General features: G+C 42.8%; 1 protein-coding gene across 1 annotated transcript in view; it reads left to right on the top strand.

The window, feature by feature from the left end:
• GRAMD1B (GRAM domain containing 1B) overlaps positions 1,125–15,269 on the top strand; it is a 111,990-nt gene continuing 97,845 nt past the window's right edge. The window contains exons 1-2 of the mRNA XM_021376226.1: positions 1,125–1,239; positions 4,980–5,386. Of these exons, the coding sequence (XP_021231901.1) occupies positions 5,358–5,386 (29 nt within the window). The 5' untranslated portion in view covers positions 1,125–1,239; positions 4,980–5,357. The remainder of the gene's footprint in view (positions 1,240–4,979; positions 5,387–15,269) is intronic.

Here is a 15,269-nt window from a genome sequence, read left to right as displayed (position 1 = left end):
TGTAGGAGACATGCTAAAGCTTCAGGCACCTGATGGTTCTTGTCTAAACATGTCTTAGAGGTTAAGGCACAAGGGGTTTATTGAGTGCAGTGGATTGGGGTTTGGCATCTCCATATAAACCAGGGACAGTCAGTAGCATTCAATGCACCCAAGGTCAGGCTGGGCCATGTTAATTCTGGTTGCTTATATTCCTGAAACACTAGGAAAGTTTTTGCTTCGAAGGCAGATGCTCTCCCCATATGCTCAATGCAATTTCTTTTCCAGCATCAAACTGGGAGATTTCTTATTAGAGGATTTTGAAGAAGAGCTGTTTTACAGTTTGGCAGGACTGGTGCCCTTGCTATACTGGTGATTTTACACTGGCTTTGTTGTTCTCTTTGCTTGCTGCTTCAAAGATTTTGAAAAATGTTGTGTGTGTATGTATGGTAGAAGGAGAAAATTGAGGAGCTGAATTTGAGCAATGCATCTTTGTAGAGTATTTTTTCTTGGTAGGGAGCAAACAGTGTGAATATGCTAAATGACTAATAAAATGGGTTCAAAGCCACTTTTTCCTGAATTACTGCCCATGGGGTTGAGAGTTGTATTCCTCTTGCATCCATTATTAAACACCCTGTCCTTGAAAGAAGCCTCGCGGCCACAGTTTTTCCTCATGAAGTTTAATCTCTGGTATTTATTATTGCTGTCTACTGCTTGTCTGTCTGTCTCTAACGTAATCTATGTATGCTTGTCTTGGCCTTGATGGCAATGACCCATTTGTATGGGGGGTGTGGAGGAAAGAGCATACTGAAGGTGCAATAAGGCCTGTACCTGGCGTCTGGCCTTTCACATGGAAGTCTCTAATCGCGGCCCCAACTTCCCTGGCAAAGGACTTGTTCCTTCTTAGGCTAGAGTCCATACTCTTCTCTTACACAGTACTCTTGGCTAAGGGGCAGTAAATGAGGCATTTTATCAATTCAAAAAGGATCTGATTGTCGCAATATCTTGTTCACTCTTGTAGGGCAACTGTTAGGTGAAGGCTGGAACTGGTGATTGAACACCTGGTGAAGGGGTGGGGCTGGCCCAGGGAGCCCAGACAAATTGTTTGCACCTGTGCTCCCCAGGTGACCAGAACGAGCAGACCCAGGGTGCAGCCCCTCTGGGCTCATATAAAGGCCAGCCAGAGAAGGGAGAACACCCCTTGGACCTTGGCTGCTTCCTGAAGAGGAGTGCTGTATGGCAGAGAGCTCCTTCACCAGCTGGGTGAGTTCAACTCTTCTTTCTATGTGTGACTATTGGTCTACCTGTGAATACTTTGCCTGGGATTGCTAACAACCTCTCAGAAGCAATTTTGCTTTTTTTGTGAGCAGAGCAACTCTCCTTATCATACTTGTACGGATTGCAACGGGAACAGATAGCTGTGAAGCCCTTTGTTATGTAGTTCTGCTAGAACTCCACCAGATACAGCCTACAGAGTCATTGTGCTGCGTGCAAGACTTAGATAATAGGATTCTTTCCTGAGGGAAGAAAGCTTGAAGCTGGCACATCCTTTGCTGCCAGGTCTGTTTTGCCCAATTCTGTTGTTAGCGTGCTTGGATTTTTGAGCTATAGCTTTTTTTCGTTCATGTTACTCATCTGTATGTTCTCATTCCTTTTGTAAGTGGGTATTCTGAAGGACAAATGAGTGAAGTGTGGTTCACAATGGTTCATTGTAGAAACTTAGATCCTATGGTTGAGCACTTCTGCCAGAGAGTATTGAACTAGCTATTGATGGGAAAAAAAGTGTAGTGTATGTATTTAATTCAGTCTGACTTCTGTGGCTTGAGGAATGGCAAGTTCTTCTGGTGTAAATGGCTTGTGGACCAAGAACTTGTGGAAATGGTTCAGGAGATAATGGAAGCCTTGTGCTTCAAGTCTTCTGTAGTCCACGTGTGCTTTAATTTCTCTTCTTCGGTGCTCCCAGGTACTGAGATGCCTTTTAGCTTTGGAGTCTCCTGTTGCCTTTGTTTGAAATGTCTTTGATCATATGGGGGAGGGGGGGAGCAGAAGAAATGAAGTGAAAAACCAGGATCTGCTTCTAAAACTGAAGCAGCATATCTCAGAAAAAGAACCTATTTCCTGTGCCATGACAGACTTAATCCAATGCTTAGATGGGCTGTTCTAAGTTTTTCTTATTTCTCTTTTGTGAAACTGTGCTTCTTTTGTAGCTTATCAATATCCATGTGAGTCTTTGAGGTCAAACAGCATTCTCTGAAGCACTGGATTAGCTTTGTGCTCACTCTAACCTTGTAGAAGGGCCTGTGGGAGGTAAAATAGAGCAGGCTATAGGGGCACAAATTCTTTCCCCTCTCAAGGAAACAGAATGTGGACTTGTATCTGAAAATTGTATAATTACTGTAAGTGTAGGGAGCATGTTTTTTAGTGCTGTTAACTTGTTTACCTTCAGAAGTCACCATCAGTCCTGTGGAAAAACCCTGTGTATTTTAAGCTGTGCTTTGACAACTCTCTTTTCAAGGATGCTTTTCTGAGACATGAAGTGCTGTGTGGAGCAGTAGTAGGCTTCTGGAAGGGGTGAGAATTGCTTTTTATAGATGAGCACTCAAAACAAGAGACGAAGATAACCTTAACGTAACAAAATTGCTTGAGTAATGTCTGTATCTGAATAGCAGCTGTATTCCTGATGTATTTTGGCTTCTGAGAACAGAATCCTTCGAATCCAGGTAGTTTAACCCCAGACACTGATTATAATGTTAAGTTTGCAGAATGTCTGGATGCTCTCTTGCAGACAAACCAGTGCTGGTTTTGTGTTGTCAGCCTGCAGAACTGCCTGGTTAGAGGGAACAGTGCTTTCCACAGGTTTGCTCCGTTAGCTGAAGAGCACTGATTTTGGTTCTGTGTTTGCTTATGCACAGCTGGTGAGGAGCACAGGCAAAGCAGTTTCCTTGCTTTAAAGGTCCAGGGATGGCTGTCTTTGGTGGATGATTAGTACTTTATAGAATCATACAATGTACGGAGTTGCAAGGGATCAGCTAGAATCAAGTCCAACTTCAGTACATAATATCCTACTATTACAGTGAGTATATGTAAAATATTCCCTGTGCTGAGAGTTAACCCCCATGTGACAGGAACCAAGACTGCAGTTTTCTAGAGTCTAAAATAAAATCAGAAAGAGGGTAGAGCTTTACCACTGGAGTGTAATTCCATTTAATTAACATTTTTAATATAAAAGGTCAAGCAAATACTTCCCATTTGGACGCTGAATGAGAATACAAGCAGATAGGGTAACATAGCAGGCAGGATTTGAAGACCAAAGAGGTGTAGTGAAGAAGTTCTGTGTGCAAATCTTGTTGCTTACCTTCTAGAGAAGCAGTTAAAGTTGCTGGGAGGTGGCTGTATAACTTGATAGCCAGCTGCTGTCTTGTATATAAATATTTCCACAACCCAACAGTAATCAGGAGTGATGTGCCTCAGCATGTTATAATGCTGCTACTGTACATTAGATCAGAATATATAAGCTGTACCTGCTGTGTGAGAGGGGGGGATTTTGTACTGGGTATGGGGGAAGACTGTCCTTTCTGCTTGGAGGAACTGGGGGAGAACTATTTTGCACTTCTTCTGTACATCTGCTCCTGTGTACGTGAGCCAAGAAGTTGTGTGGGGCGTGCTGCTCTCTGCTTGCTTAGATTGTGTCTGCTATCTGGGTTATCTGTACTGCAGCATAGGCAAACTTCTGGTCCCTGGCTGCAGCTTTGTCTGGCCACTGCTCTATTCGTTTATACCAGGTAAGATGGTTCCCAAGAATGCTGCTTGCCATCTGGCTGCAGTCTGTCCACATCACGTGAAATGAGATTGCTTCCAGTCACGTGTACTCTCAGGTGTTAAAGACCAAACACTGGAGTTAGCCAATGGCTGATTTAAAGCAGTGATTGGAAGGTGGGGGTTTGCTTTAACTGGAGTAGAAGCTCAGAGCTCTGAATAAGACTACCAGTTGAGGAGTTTTCTGGGTTTTATGTTGTGGGTTTTGATAATCTCCAGTCTCCCACATGCTTGAAGCTCTCTGACTGTAGTCTATTTGCAGTATGGTTCTAAGGGATTATGTGCTACTCTTCTATTTTTTCCTTTGATTATGGTGGGCTATGGTGACCTACTAAAAACAGTCCACTGGTTTTCTCTGATGCAGATCAAACAAGTCAGTCTGTCCCTGGAGACTTGTCAGGATAGGACAGAGTATTTCTGATGGAACTGGAGCTCATGTATTAGGTGCTGTACTGGACTGTGGTGATAAGGCACAGATATCTGAGAGTTCCAGCCCACACCCTGGATTTTGACTTGATTGCAGCTGATAAGAACTTTGGTGTCCAAATCCCTAGGGCATGCTTTCATGAAAGGGAAAACTGGTCTGGTAATCACTGAGTTAAAATGATGCGCAAAAGCAAAGAAAATGTGATCGGAGAAGAGAATCATATATCAAAGCTAAGAGTGTTATTTTTTTTCTCTTTTTATGGTGGGTAAGAGCACCCCCCTCTACTCAGGGGTGATGCTATGCTAGAGCAAACCTGATTACCCATTAACCTGGTCTCGATCCGTATCTGGGTCTTGTGTATGTCAGGTATGTAATCTTAGCACCCCCAACCTTTCTAATTCTAAATTATTCTAATTCTAAATATTCTAACAAATATTTAATCTCCCCAAGATCTGTATGTATGCTGCAGGTGATGGAGGGGCATGCACATAATCTCACCTCCTCTAGATCCATCTGTAAGTAGAGGAAGTATAAATATTCAGACCTCTTCATAGTATGATTCAAACCACTTTCCAGCTCCAGGTAACAATAAGGGATTAAACTTGTTAAGACACCCTCATGGCACAGCAAACCCTTATTATGCTGATGCCAGGTTTTCTTTGTAGTTCCCACATCTGCAGCTGTTTAGCTGTTTTGTTTGTGAGGGGGATGCTGCTAGCTCTGCAGCCTCTTTATCATCGTGCCTTTAAATCTCTTGTAGACTGTATTGCAAAATCCCACCTGATCTGGGAGAGGAGCAGCGCTGAGGATGGTTTGGAAAGCACAGAGTAAGGAAGATCCCTTCAGAGAGGCGCTCCTGCTTCCTGCCCTGCAGCCAGAAGAGGGTTAACGAGGCACACTGCTCCTGTGCGAGCAGCATATACTTGGCAGCGAGAGATGTGCTACGGTACGACGGGAGGAATGGAGCAGCTCCTGGCTCTGCTGGCTGGCTGTCACTGACCTGACACCTCCAGAGCTGGTGTCCGGTTCACGGCGCAGGGTCCCCTCCTCCCCCAGCCCGCATCCTGCCCCTCTGGGGGGGTCATCCACTCGCACAGAGACGTCTGCTTCCAGCACTGCGAAGCGCTGCCGCTGGCTGATGAATGGGTGCCCTCTGAGCAGAGCCAGGTAAGACAGCTGTACTCCTGTTGCCTTACTCTTGTCCCCGTGTGGCTCAGGTGATGCTGCGAGTCGCTGGCGGTACTGGGTTTTGATGGAAGCAGATACATCCCTGATTTAGCATGGGGGGAGAAAATAATAATACGGATGTTTGGGGACCTCTCTCCTCTGGAGGTGTCCAGGAGGGGTCTTGTGTCATTTTGTTTATGTTTCTTCCTTGGGGCATTGAGGTTACTGCAAGTCAATAGTAAAGCTATTAACATGGACTGTTGAAAAAGCTGTGATGGGGAAGATCGGCTCATGTTCAGAGGGATAAGAAATTTGCTTACTTTCCACTTAATTTTCTCAAGATTTAACTATCTGAGACGCATCTTTGGGAGTCACAGGATTAAAATACTAAGCAGCACGTAAGAATGGAAGTGGTGTCCCTTTGCACAGGAAGGATGATATCTTCACACAGTATTTTTAGCAACACACGGTATTTTCTGGACCTCCTGGATATTGCAAAACACTTCTGCAGATACTGCTTCAATTTTAAAACCAAGCTCTCCACTCCCTGTGCCGATGCTTCTTATTTCTGTAGAAATTTTTGCCTCTAGTTTCCTTAATTTTAAAACCTAAAAGCTTGTCTTTAAGTATGCATTGTTAGTCTGCACATTGAAGTGTTTGCCTGGGAAGCAGCATGCTACATGTGAGCTTGCAGGTTGCTGGATGCAGCAGGTTAGCCCAGCCCTCTCATTTGGAGAAAAACGATTACAAGAAATGATCAGTTTGGCCACGCTTCACAACTAGCTCTTAGAATGAACTGAAACAAGGTTGTGAATATCTTGTATAATTCATTTGTATACATGTGTGCGTGGCAGCAGGTGTTACTTAGTGCAGCGAATGAGCAGTTGCCCAGATCCTTGGCTGGGAGCATGAGCAGAACTAGGCAAAGATTTGGGGCATGCTGATTATTGGGTGAGTATACTCAGCTTGTAGAACTTACGTCTTTCCCCTAAGAAGGCATTAGGCCTTATATGGTGAAAATGTTAATCTCTGTTGCTAGCTGGTTGTGGTTGTCTCAATATTACACAAACCTTTTAAAGTGGAGGGGAAGTGGAGGACACTTTAGAAATGATAGTCCTGTGTGGTTATGTGGATCAGGTGAATGCAGAAGTAACGAACTTCATGAACCACTGGAATTCTGACTGAAATTTCAAGCTCAAAAGCAGGTGTAGATTTGACTTGAGGTCTAGGAGGCATTCCCATCTTTTCTAAGTGTTTTCCACAGGGGAGAGCAACCTTGAAGAGAAAAATAATCTCTCAAACTTTTTTGGGGGTGAATATACAGACATTGAACATCACACCATGCCTTGTAGTTGGCTGTGTTAGGTTTTGTCTTTATGCTTTGCTTAAATCTCATGAAGAAAAAAGAATTCTTCTAACGAACTGTAGCAGAAATGTAGTTTGTGACCTAGATGATCAGTACCAGCTGCAATGCTCACCATGGGATGCTAACTAGCAAGTGAATTCTGCAGCTAACTGCTATTTAAGGAAAGACTGTGCTTGCTGCCAAAGGGCAGAAAATGCATTATTCTGATTCCTTTGCATCTTGAAGGATTCTGAATCTCAGAGATGACCGTGTCATTCCCTGGAAGCAACCTTGGCTGCATGTGAAGTGCAACCCCTCATAGTCAATGCTCTTAGTGTATATTTGGCTGCACTTCCTAAAAGGCTTCATTTGCAGAAGACAAAGAAGTCATAGTTGACTGTTGTCTGAAATACTATGCTTGTAGCTAGACTGAAACGTGCCGATGTAGGAGGTGAATATTGGTGACTTCAAGAACTTGGTCAATATTAGTATTCTTAAAGTACCTGTTGCTCACTTTTAAAAACCTGTAAATAACTTAGTCACAGTTTCTAAGACGTGTATATATTACTATTCTGCTAATTTATTTATTTCTTTTATAAACAGGCTTCTAAAGCCAAACTTTCCCCTTGTGTTCAGCCAAATTTGATAGATACCATATGGTAGAGGTGCTGGGATTCTGGATTGTTGGTTAAGGAAGAATCTTAAACTCATTTGGGATTGAGCAATAGGGGAAAACAGCAGCTGGGAAAGGCTCTGTAGGAAAGCAGGAGGTTCTAAAGTTAATCCTACCTGACCTGAGGAATGCAATCCTATGCATGCATTTTCATGGCATGTTTTGTTCTTGGGATTAAAAGAAATCTGTCAACTGATTGTAATGCTGTCATTGACAACATGCGTTTATTTGGCATGCCTGAGCATTGTGTTTAACAAATGCTTTGGCATGCATTGTCCTTCTGTGTTACAGAGCAAGATGCCTTCTGTTTCACATGCTGTCAGGTCACGCGTGCTGCCTTCCCATGAACTTGTGGCCTGTGTGTGTATCATCCTCCCAGTCCCAATACGTACAAATGCTCATTGCACCATTTACGTCATGTCTATCTTAAGCTGCTTCATGCACAACTTAAACATGAGTTTACTGCTAATTGACTCTGGAAACACAGAGAGGTCTCAGGTTTCAGAACAGTGTTGCGTACTGCAGTGAGTTCCTACAGAAATAAATATATATTTGAACACTCTGTGCTCTGGTAAGTCTCGATTGAGGAAGCAGGTGCAGGGTGAAGTTGAAGGTAAATCCTGAGTTTAATCCTTATGTGATGAAACTCAATAAGCAAACCAGTCTGGGGCAGGTGTGCAGTCAGTAACTTGGTATGTATGCTGAATTTCATAGTGCTTCATGTGTTAAAATTAATAAGAGTGAAACTAATTGCAATCCTGATATTGTACTCTGCAGTCTAGCTCTTCTGTTTGTGGCAGCCAAGGCCCAGCCTGCTGTTCTTATGGAAGATGAACAGCGAGATCTGTGTTGTAAACTTCATTGAAAGAGGAAACAATTGACTGGTTAGAGTTAACACTTAAAGGCTTGAGTTCTGTCACTGCTCCATTGCTGACTTGTGGAGTGACTAAGCATGTCAGTTCAGGTCAGCCGTTTTAAAAGCGTGCTGCTGTGAGTGTCTACATACTGTGGATTGTGTTAGCCTTGCTGGTCCTCAGCTTCCAGCAGGCAAAACAAGAGTGATATCCTAGAGGGTGTTGTAGTGCTAAACACAGGATGGAGAAGTTCTGTGTAGTTGTAGTGAGAGCCAGGTAAAACTTAGGCAGTTAAAAAGCTAGTTTTAATTGCTTTGTAACTAGCATTAGTGTTCCTCTTAATTTTCCAGAGGGCAAGACATAACTTTCAGAGGTCACCTCTTCTTTTGCTTATGGTAGCCTGACCAGTGACTGCCTCTGAGGGGTCCCATGTTGTGCACCTTAGCTTGGAATGTTTTCAGGCAGCATGCAATGACACTGCTGTATCTGTTTGGAGGACTTGCCTTGAAAACTGAAAAGGAAGTAATAGCCCTGCTTATTGCTGTGACTTGGTGGACTTTGCTATGACATGAACACACCTCCTTTTCCCTGTGAGACAAGTGATCGTGTAGGGCTAATTGTCTCCTGTCTGTACTGCACTGGAATGAAGAGGGATTGAAAACACTCTTCAGAGATCGTTACGACTGTATTCAGCCCTGGTGTGATCCGAGAGAAGCTAATGTAAAAGAACAAGCTGTCGTCTCCCCCCGTGGTGCCACACTCATCATTGTGACACATGACACAGTAGAAAGGGCAAAGACCCGCGGGCTGTGGAACCTTGCTGCCCTTTTGGCCCCTTCAGCAAAGAGGGAACGTGTCCCAAGAGGAACAGTTAACCTGATCTGACAGGCCTGGTTCTCAGGCTAACTGTATAAAATGTGGAACAGAGCATGCACAGAGAGGGAAGATGTCTTCCCACGTGCCTTGTTCATCTCATACTAAACCAACCAGGTGGCTCAGAAAGAGAAACTGCTGTTCAGAGAGATCTTAGCTTGTGGTAAGACAGAGCACAGCTGGGTAGAGAAGTGAAACCAAAGGGTTGATGTGCTGGTGTAGGCTGCAGTGCTGATTCAGTATGAGATTTCTGCAGCTTTCTTGCACACATTTCCATTTCTAACTAGGTCACTTAAAGTAACTACGCCTAGCTAGCAGGCCTGGTGACTGCAGTATGGCCACATGTTCCTCTTCAGTGAATATGAATGTTCCACATGAAAGATGCTTAAAAGAAAGTCTGCAGGAGGGCTCAGGTAAATAATAAACATTATCTGTGTGCTTGCACATCCCAGTGTGTGTATTAGGTTATTTAATAATAATAAATCTCCCTCCTGGAGCTGTCTGTTACTCTTTCCTTATACTTTTCACCAACATTGTGTCAGGGTAAGGGGGCAAACGCTCAAGTGTTACCAGGATAATCAGCACTGAAATAAAGATTGAGTGGCTCTGTGCTGTTGAGATTGAGAGGAAAGCCACAGCAAGTCCAGTTAATGCCTTATAAGCTGGCTGAGTTGTCTCCTAGGAGAGAGCACTGCTGGGTTAAGGTGGTGTTTTTCTCCCCTCCACAAATGATTTATGATCTTCTCACTTGGGAGTATTTGTGGATGCTACAAAGACAAGGAGTTTGAACTAGAAACTGGAGGTTGAGGGAGGTGGATGAAAGAGACTTGTTCCAACTTGAGTTCCTTGGAACAGTAATTTAAGTACCTGTGATTTTTTTTTATATGCAAGGAGCAGTGACTAGGAGGCTTAAAAGGATACCAATGTGTTTGTGGTAAGCTTAGGCAGGGCAGATAAGCCTTGTTTTTTGAGCTGATAAACACCTAAACTAAGCATCACCTACAGCTTGAGATTATCTTCACCTGCTAAGTGCTGGTATTGGGGAATCAGTGATGTGATGAGGTGGTGCACAGGGTGTCTGTGATCCTAAAAATAGGAGCTCTATGCCCGCTAAGTAGTTACTGCAAGCAGGGGAACAAACAGGCCTTAGCCTTAGGTTGCTTGGAAGTCTGAAATCTTCTCTTCTGATGCAGTTCTAAGGAAAAATGAAATATTCACATGCAGACATGCATCAAAGTAAGGAAAGCTTCCTGCACATTCCCTCCTCCTGTGCTGGGACTTGAATAAATCAAGTATTTACTAGTAAACAGGATGAGAAACTAGCCAAAAAAGGTGTGTTTTTCACTTGACCCATGTCTGTCTGCCTCTTTCCTTCCTTTGCTCAATTTTGGAATTACAGCATCCAATACCCATAAAATGAAATCTAGCTGTTACCAAACACTACAAGTCTACCACTAAATGATGTCCCTGAAGTGACTCCATCTCCCTGGGCAGCCAGTTCCAGTTACTAACCTCTCTTTTTGGGGTGAAATTCTTCTTGGTATCCCACTTAGGACATACTGAAGTTGATGTTTGTCAGCACGCCTTTCCTTACACTTCAAATCTCGGTGCTGAGTTTGCCTGCTATATTAAAAAAACCCATTTAGTGTTATGAGTTTGCCCTGCAAATGTGCATTCTAGGGGAAGAAATGAAAGCTCTGTTGATTTTCAGTGTTGATGCTTTGCCCTCATGCTTCTTCTAGCCTGTGGGCCTCAGTGCTTTTTTGCTTTCTCTGTACTACATGTGAAGAAACTAGTGTAGAGGGAGGAATTAATGAGTTTAAAGGTCAAGTTATGAAAATTACTGGGATTCTCTTTTTGTTGATACTTTCAGGTATTGCTTCTACATGACTTGCAGCTCCTTTTAGCTTCCCATGAGGGTGTCCAGAGTTAGATTCTCTTTCTACAAGATGTAGACGCTTTGTTATGGACTCCTTTGGGTCACTTTCCATATACAGTGTTTAGAAAAAACATTTAGTGACTGTTACTTAAAATAATAAAAATATCTATGGGATGTTTCCACAGATGTGTCTTGACAAGCATGCAACTGTTGGTTTTTGCAATTATCTGCCTTATTGTGAATTCTGTCACTGTGAAGTGGGGGTAGAACTGGGACATTCTGTAACATCACCCTGAGTTTTCAGAGCATAAATGCTCTTCAAGTGAAGAGCAGGAGTTCAGTGGATTAGTGGAGATCATGCATAATAGCTTGCTAATAGTCATGTCAGCTTTTGTCCTCAAAAAGAACCCACCAAACCACCTAGGAAGGATTATCAACAGACCTAGTGCAGGGGGGGAATTTTCAGGGCTTGGTCTTTTGACCATGCCAAGTGATTGTTTCTTTACTTAGGGTTTAGAAACCCTGTTGGAAGAGTGGGTGGCAGGATGGAGAAAATCAGTGACTCTTCATTACTCCTGGTGTGTGATTATTTAGTGTGATATGTTTTCCATGGTCATGTCCAGTCATAATGAAAAGCATGGGAGAGATTGCTATTTCCAGTAACCTGTTCCATCCTTTGTGCTGGGAGATGGAGATAGAATAATCTGTTTATGATCAGCAGGCTGGAAACTGCTACCTCTATCTAGATACAAATTCTACAAATGACCCGGATCCTTATATGTTCTTCAACCCACACCACTCTTCTACCTTTCCATCCTGAAGTTCAGCTGTTTTACGACTGAAAGAAACCTCTGCTTAATTCCCTTAGTCCATTTTTGTCCTGTTATTCTGTGTTTCACACCCTGGAGACCTCTTTAAACAACTACAGTTGCGTGATGTTTTACCTTATGAGTCACCACAGTCTTTCTGTAGCTGTCATCCAGCCAAGATGTTCACATTCAAACTTATTAATCTAGTGGAGAAACTGATGAATTGGGTGATTCTTCCGGAGTGTTCTTTGTTTCTCCAAGTTTCCTTTTATCTGCAGATACTTCAACTTCCCTGGCTCTAAGGGTACCCAATACTTGAACCAGTATTTAATGCTCAGCTTTGACTGGTTGGTGAGATACAATCAGTAGACTAGAGAAACAAGTTTCTCAGCTCAAGGGAATTTCTACTGCTGAGTTACTTGGTTCTATGACGTTTTCCACTTGGCTAGTTGACTAATTTCTTAAGTGATTTGTTTACTTACGTTGCAAAATTAGTCACCAAATCTGTGCCATCTTCTACATTGGCTTTCATTTTAATGTCTATATTGCACAGGATAGGAAACCAATATGTAATGTTTGTCATAAAGTTACCTCAACTGAACATCTGCTCTTCCTTGTCTTTGCCAAAGAAAGCATTAGGGATCTATGCTGGTTAGGAAAGAAAATGAAAATCCTGTTTTGTGTCAGAGCAGTCTGTCAAAAGACTTTTCTCCTTTGTAGCAAAAGAAAAGAGAATGAAATGTGACCAGTGTGTATGGAGGCTCTGGGCTACCTTGGTAGGTCAATGAGGGAGAAGCTCCTAACCTTACTATAATGACTTTGTGATACAAAGGCAGCTTTGATCTCTCGTTTAGAAAAGCCAGACGAGGGCAAAATGGGACAGCAGCCCTAAAGGTTTTCCCTCTGAACTTCTCGAAGGCAGTGCAGTAGTGTGGATTTGTGAGTATTTCTGCCCATGCCCTGCTAGGAGATGCTCTGTCTCCTGTGGGTTTTGGGAGCTTTTCTGAGCTGTCTGTGTAGCTCAAGTCAGGAAGAGCTCTGTATTCATGTGCTGCCCTTGAGCTAAGGAGCCCATAGAGGTCTGGAATGTCTGCTCTATTTCCAAGACCATGCAGTGTTAGAGCTGGAAGAAGCAAATCAGGTCAGTGCCTCCTCTGACTGGTAATTGCAGAAACTGAGGCTGAACAGAGAGTGAGCCAGGTGGTGTATGGGAAATGCACGTGAGATAAGAGTCATCCAGAGAAGAAATAAGCATTCCTGTTTTGTTTTCTGGTGGCTGGCATTGCCTTTGAAGGCAAATCTCATTTTTAACAGGTCTAGCACTGTTCTCCAGTTAGCCATCTCCTTTGAGTTCACTGTCCGAATGTTGATTAATACCAAACAAAAAATTTTCTTGAATTTGGAATCGAAAAAGGATTGGATGAAGATTCTATTGAAACAATGAGTACAGGACTTCAGAGTGTCTATGCAACTCAGGCAACTAAAAAAACCTTTTTGTTACTAAAAAGGGGAGGAAAAAGTTGCCAAAAAACCTTTCACTAAAGCTGCTCCCTTCGGGTCAACATCCAGCCCCTTGAAAACCACTCCCAAGGAAATGTATGTGGCACAGGTATCTCTGTTAATTCTCAAATGCAGCATAGTTTTCATGTGATTGTTACTGAGATGTTGCAATGCCTCCTTCAGTCTATTGGTTTTGAGAGGCAATCGAGTTTAACAAGTGGGTTTTAGCTTTGTTTTTTAGCATCCCTTCCCCCATTCAAGAATCTTAAGCATAGGAATCCAAGGAGCTTGACAGTGCTGTCGTGTCAGCCTGTCATTCTTCTGTGATGTTTATTGATGTATTTATTTCCTGTTACTTTGTGAAAGCTTAAATGAAATTATTCTGGGCTATAATTTGAATGTCAAGTGTAATTACTGCTGAGATGATCTGCTTACTAGTGCCCTTGACTCTCTGGAGACATCCCTTCATGAAGAGTGAACAGAAATTGAGACAAGGTTGCTTAAGGCCAACACTCATAGTTTGTGTCCGCAAGAGAGCATTTTGCTTTCCCTATTTGCTATGTGAACAAACTTCACATATGGATGTGTAATTCAATATTAAAGGACCTGTTAGAAACATAGCAATAACGAATGAGTGCTTTGTGGCATAACTCTGTGGTTAGCCTCGGGATAACCTGGGGCTTATAGCAGCAACCCAGGGATCAGCATCTCCGGTGTTGGTTGTTATCTTTAGATAGGCAGTAGTGACTGACTCAATGACTGTGCACATCTTCTCTACCAGTTCCCCATTTAAAATAAACAGACCACCTAAACAAACCCCATCAGCACCAGCAGGAAATGCTGAATGGCTTTCACTTTGTAAAAACGTCTCAGTATCCCGTGTAACTGTTTGCATGGATCTAGTGGTCTTCTGTCCCCTGTGGTAGTGCCACGGAAAAGGATTCTGCTGCAGTAGTTGACAGCTGACTGGAAAACTGCTAAAGGGCTTTTAGATCCATTTTAAAATGGGAACTGGGCATCTTCATCTGTTGCATTGGCTTGTAAGAATGAGAACAGCAGAGATGCTCATCTTCAGCCTCTGCAGTGGATAGAGAACACACATGGCTTGGGACTTCATAGAAACATTGACAAATTGGCAAAGCATCTCAGGGTCGCTTGAATTACTGCTTTTGTGATCCAGGAGTAAGAAAAGCTTCTGAAAGTGTCTGTTCCTCTAAGTGTGTGGGTACTTCTCTTCCTTTGGCTTCCTCCTGACTGACTCCAGACTGAAAACTGAGAGGAAAACTAATCACAGCAACAGAGCAAATCCATGTTAATAGTTTTACTATGAGCATGCTCTAAGATGTGCGCTGCAGATGTGTTTAAATATGAAACTAAATGGGGTAGAGCTCTGTCAGTGGCAAGTAAGCTGCTCTGAGTAACAGTTTGGCGTATTCAAATCCAAATGTGCTGCTTCCAAAATGTCATAAAAATGTATGTGTAGTGTTTGACTGTCTGTGTGCCATCTGTGTGTGTTCTAGTAAAGCTCTTCAATAACTTGCTAATCGTTACCGTGTTGTTCTTTTCTTTAGCACCCTCGGATCGTTAGCAGGATTCCCGAGATAATCTTATTCATAGGGGTTTCATTCAGCTAGATTATTTTCCTTGACTGGATCTCATACCTGAGGAGGAAATTAAATCATGAGCCCCTATACTTACATGAGTGTTCCGGATTATGGAGTGATCCTGTCTTTTATTTTTTTAAAAAGGCATTTTAAAGGGTGAGAACACAGCTTCTATATACTGAAGAGAATACAAACAAGAGAATGCAAGTTAATGCATCAGTGTTGGGCAGCAATGGAGTGATTTGAGGAGAGAAAGCAGGGGGAGAACATAATGCTGGCAGCTTGGGAAACTTTAAGAACTAATTGTTCTGACTTTGCAGAGCTGCTTGGTGTGGCAAGAAGAAGA

Source organism: Numida meleagris, chromosome 23, assembly GCF_002078875.1.
Source record: "Numida meleagris isolate 19003 breed g44 Domestic line chromosome 23, NumMel1.0, whole genome shotgun sequence".
Classification (NCBI taxonomy): domain Eukaryota; kingdom Metazoa; phylum Chordata; class Aves; order Galliformes; family Numididae; genus Numida; species Numida meleagris.
This window is presented reverse-complemented; position numbering and strand designations above follow the sequence as displayed.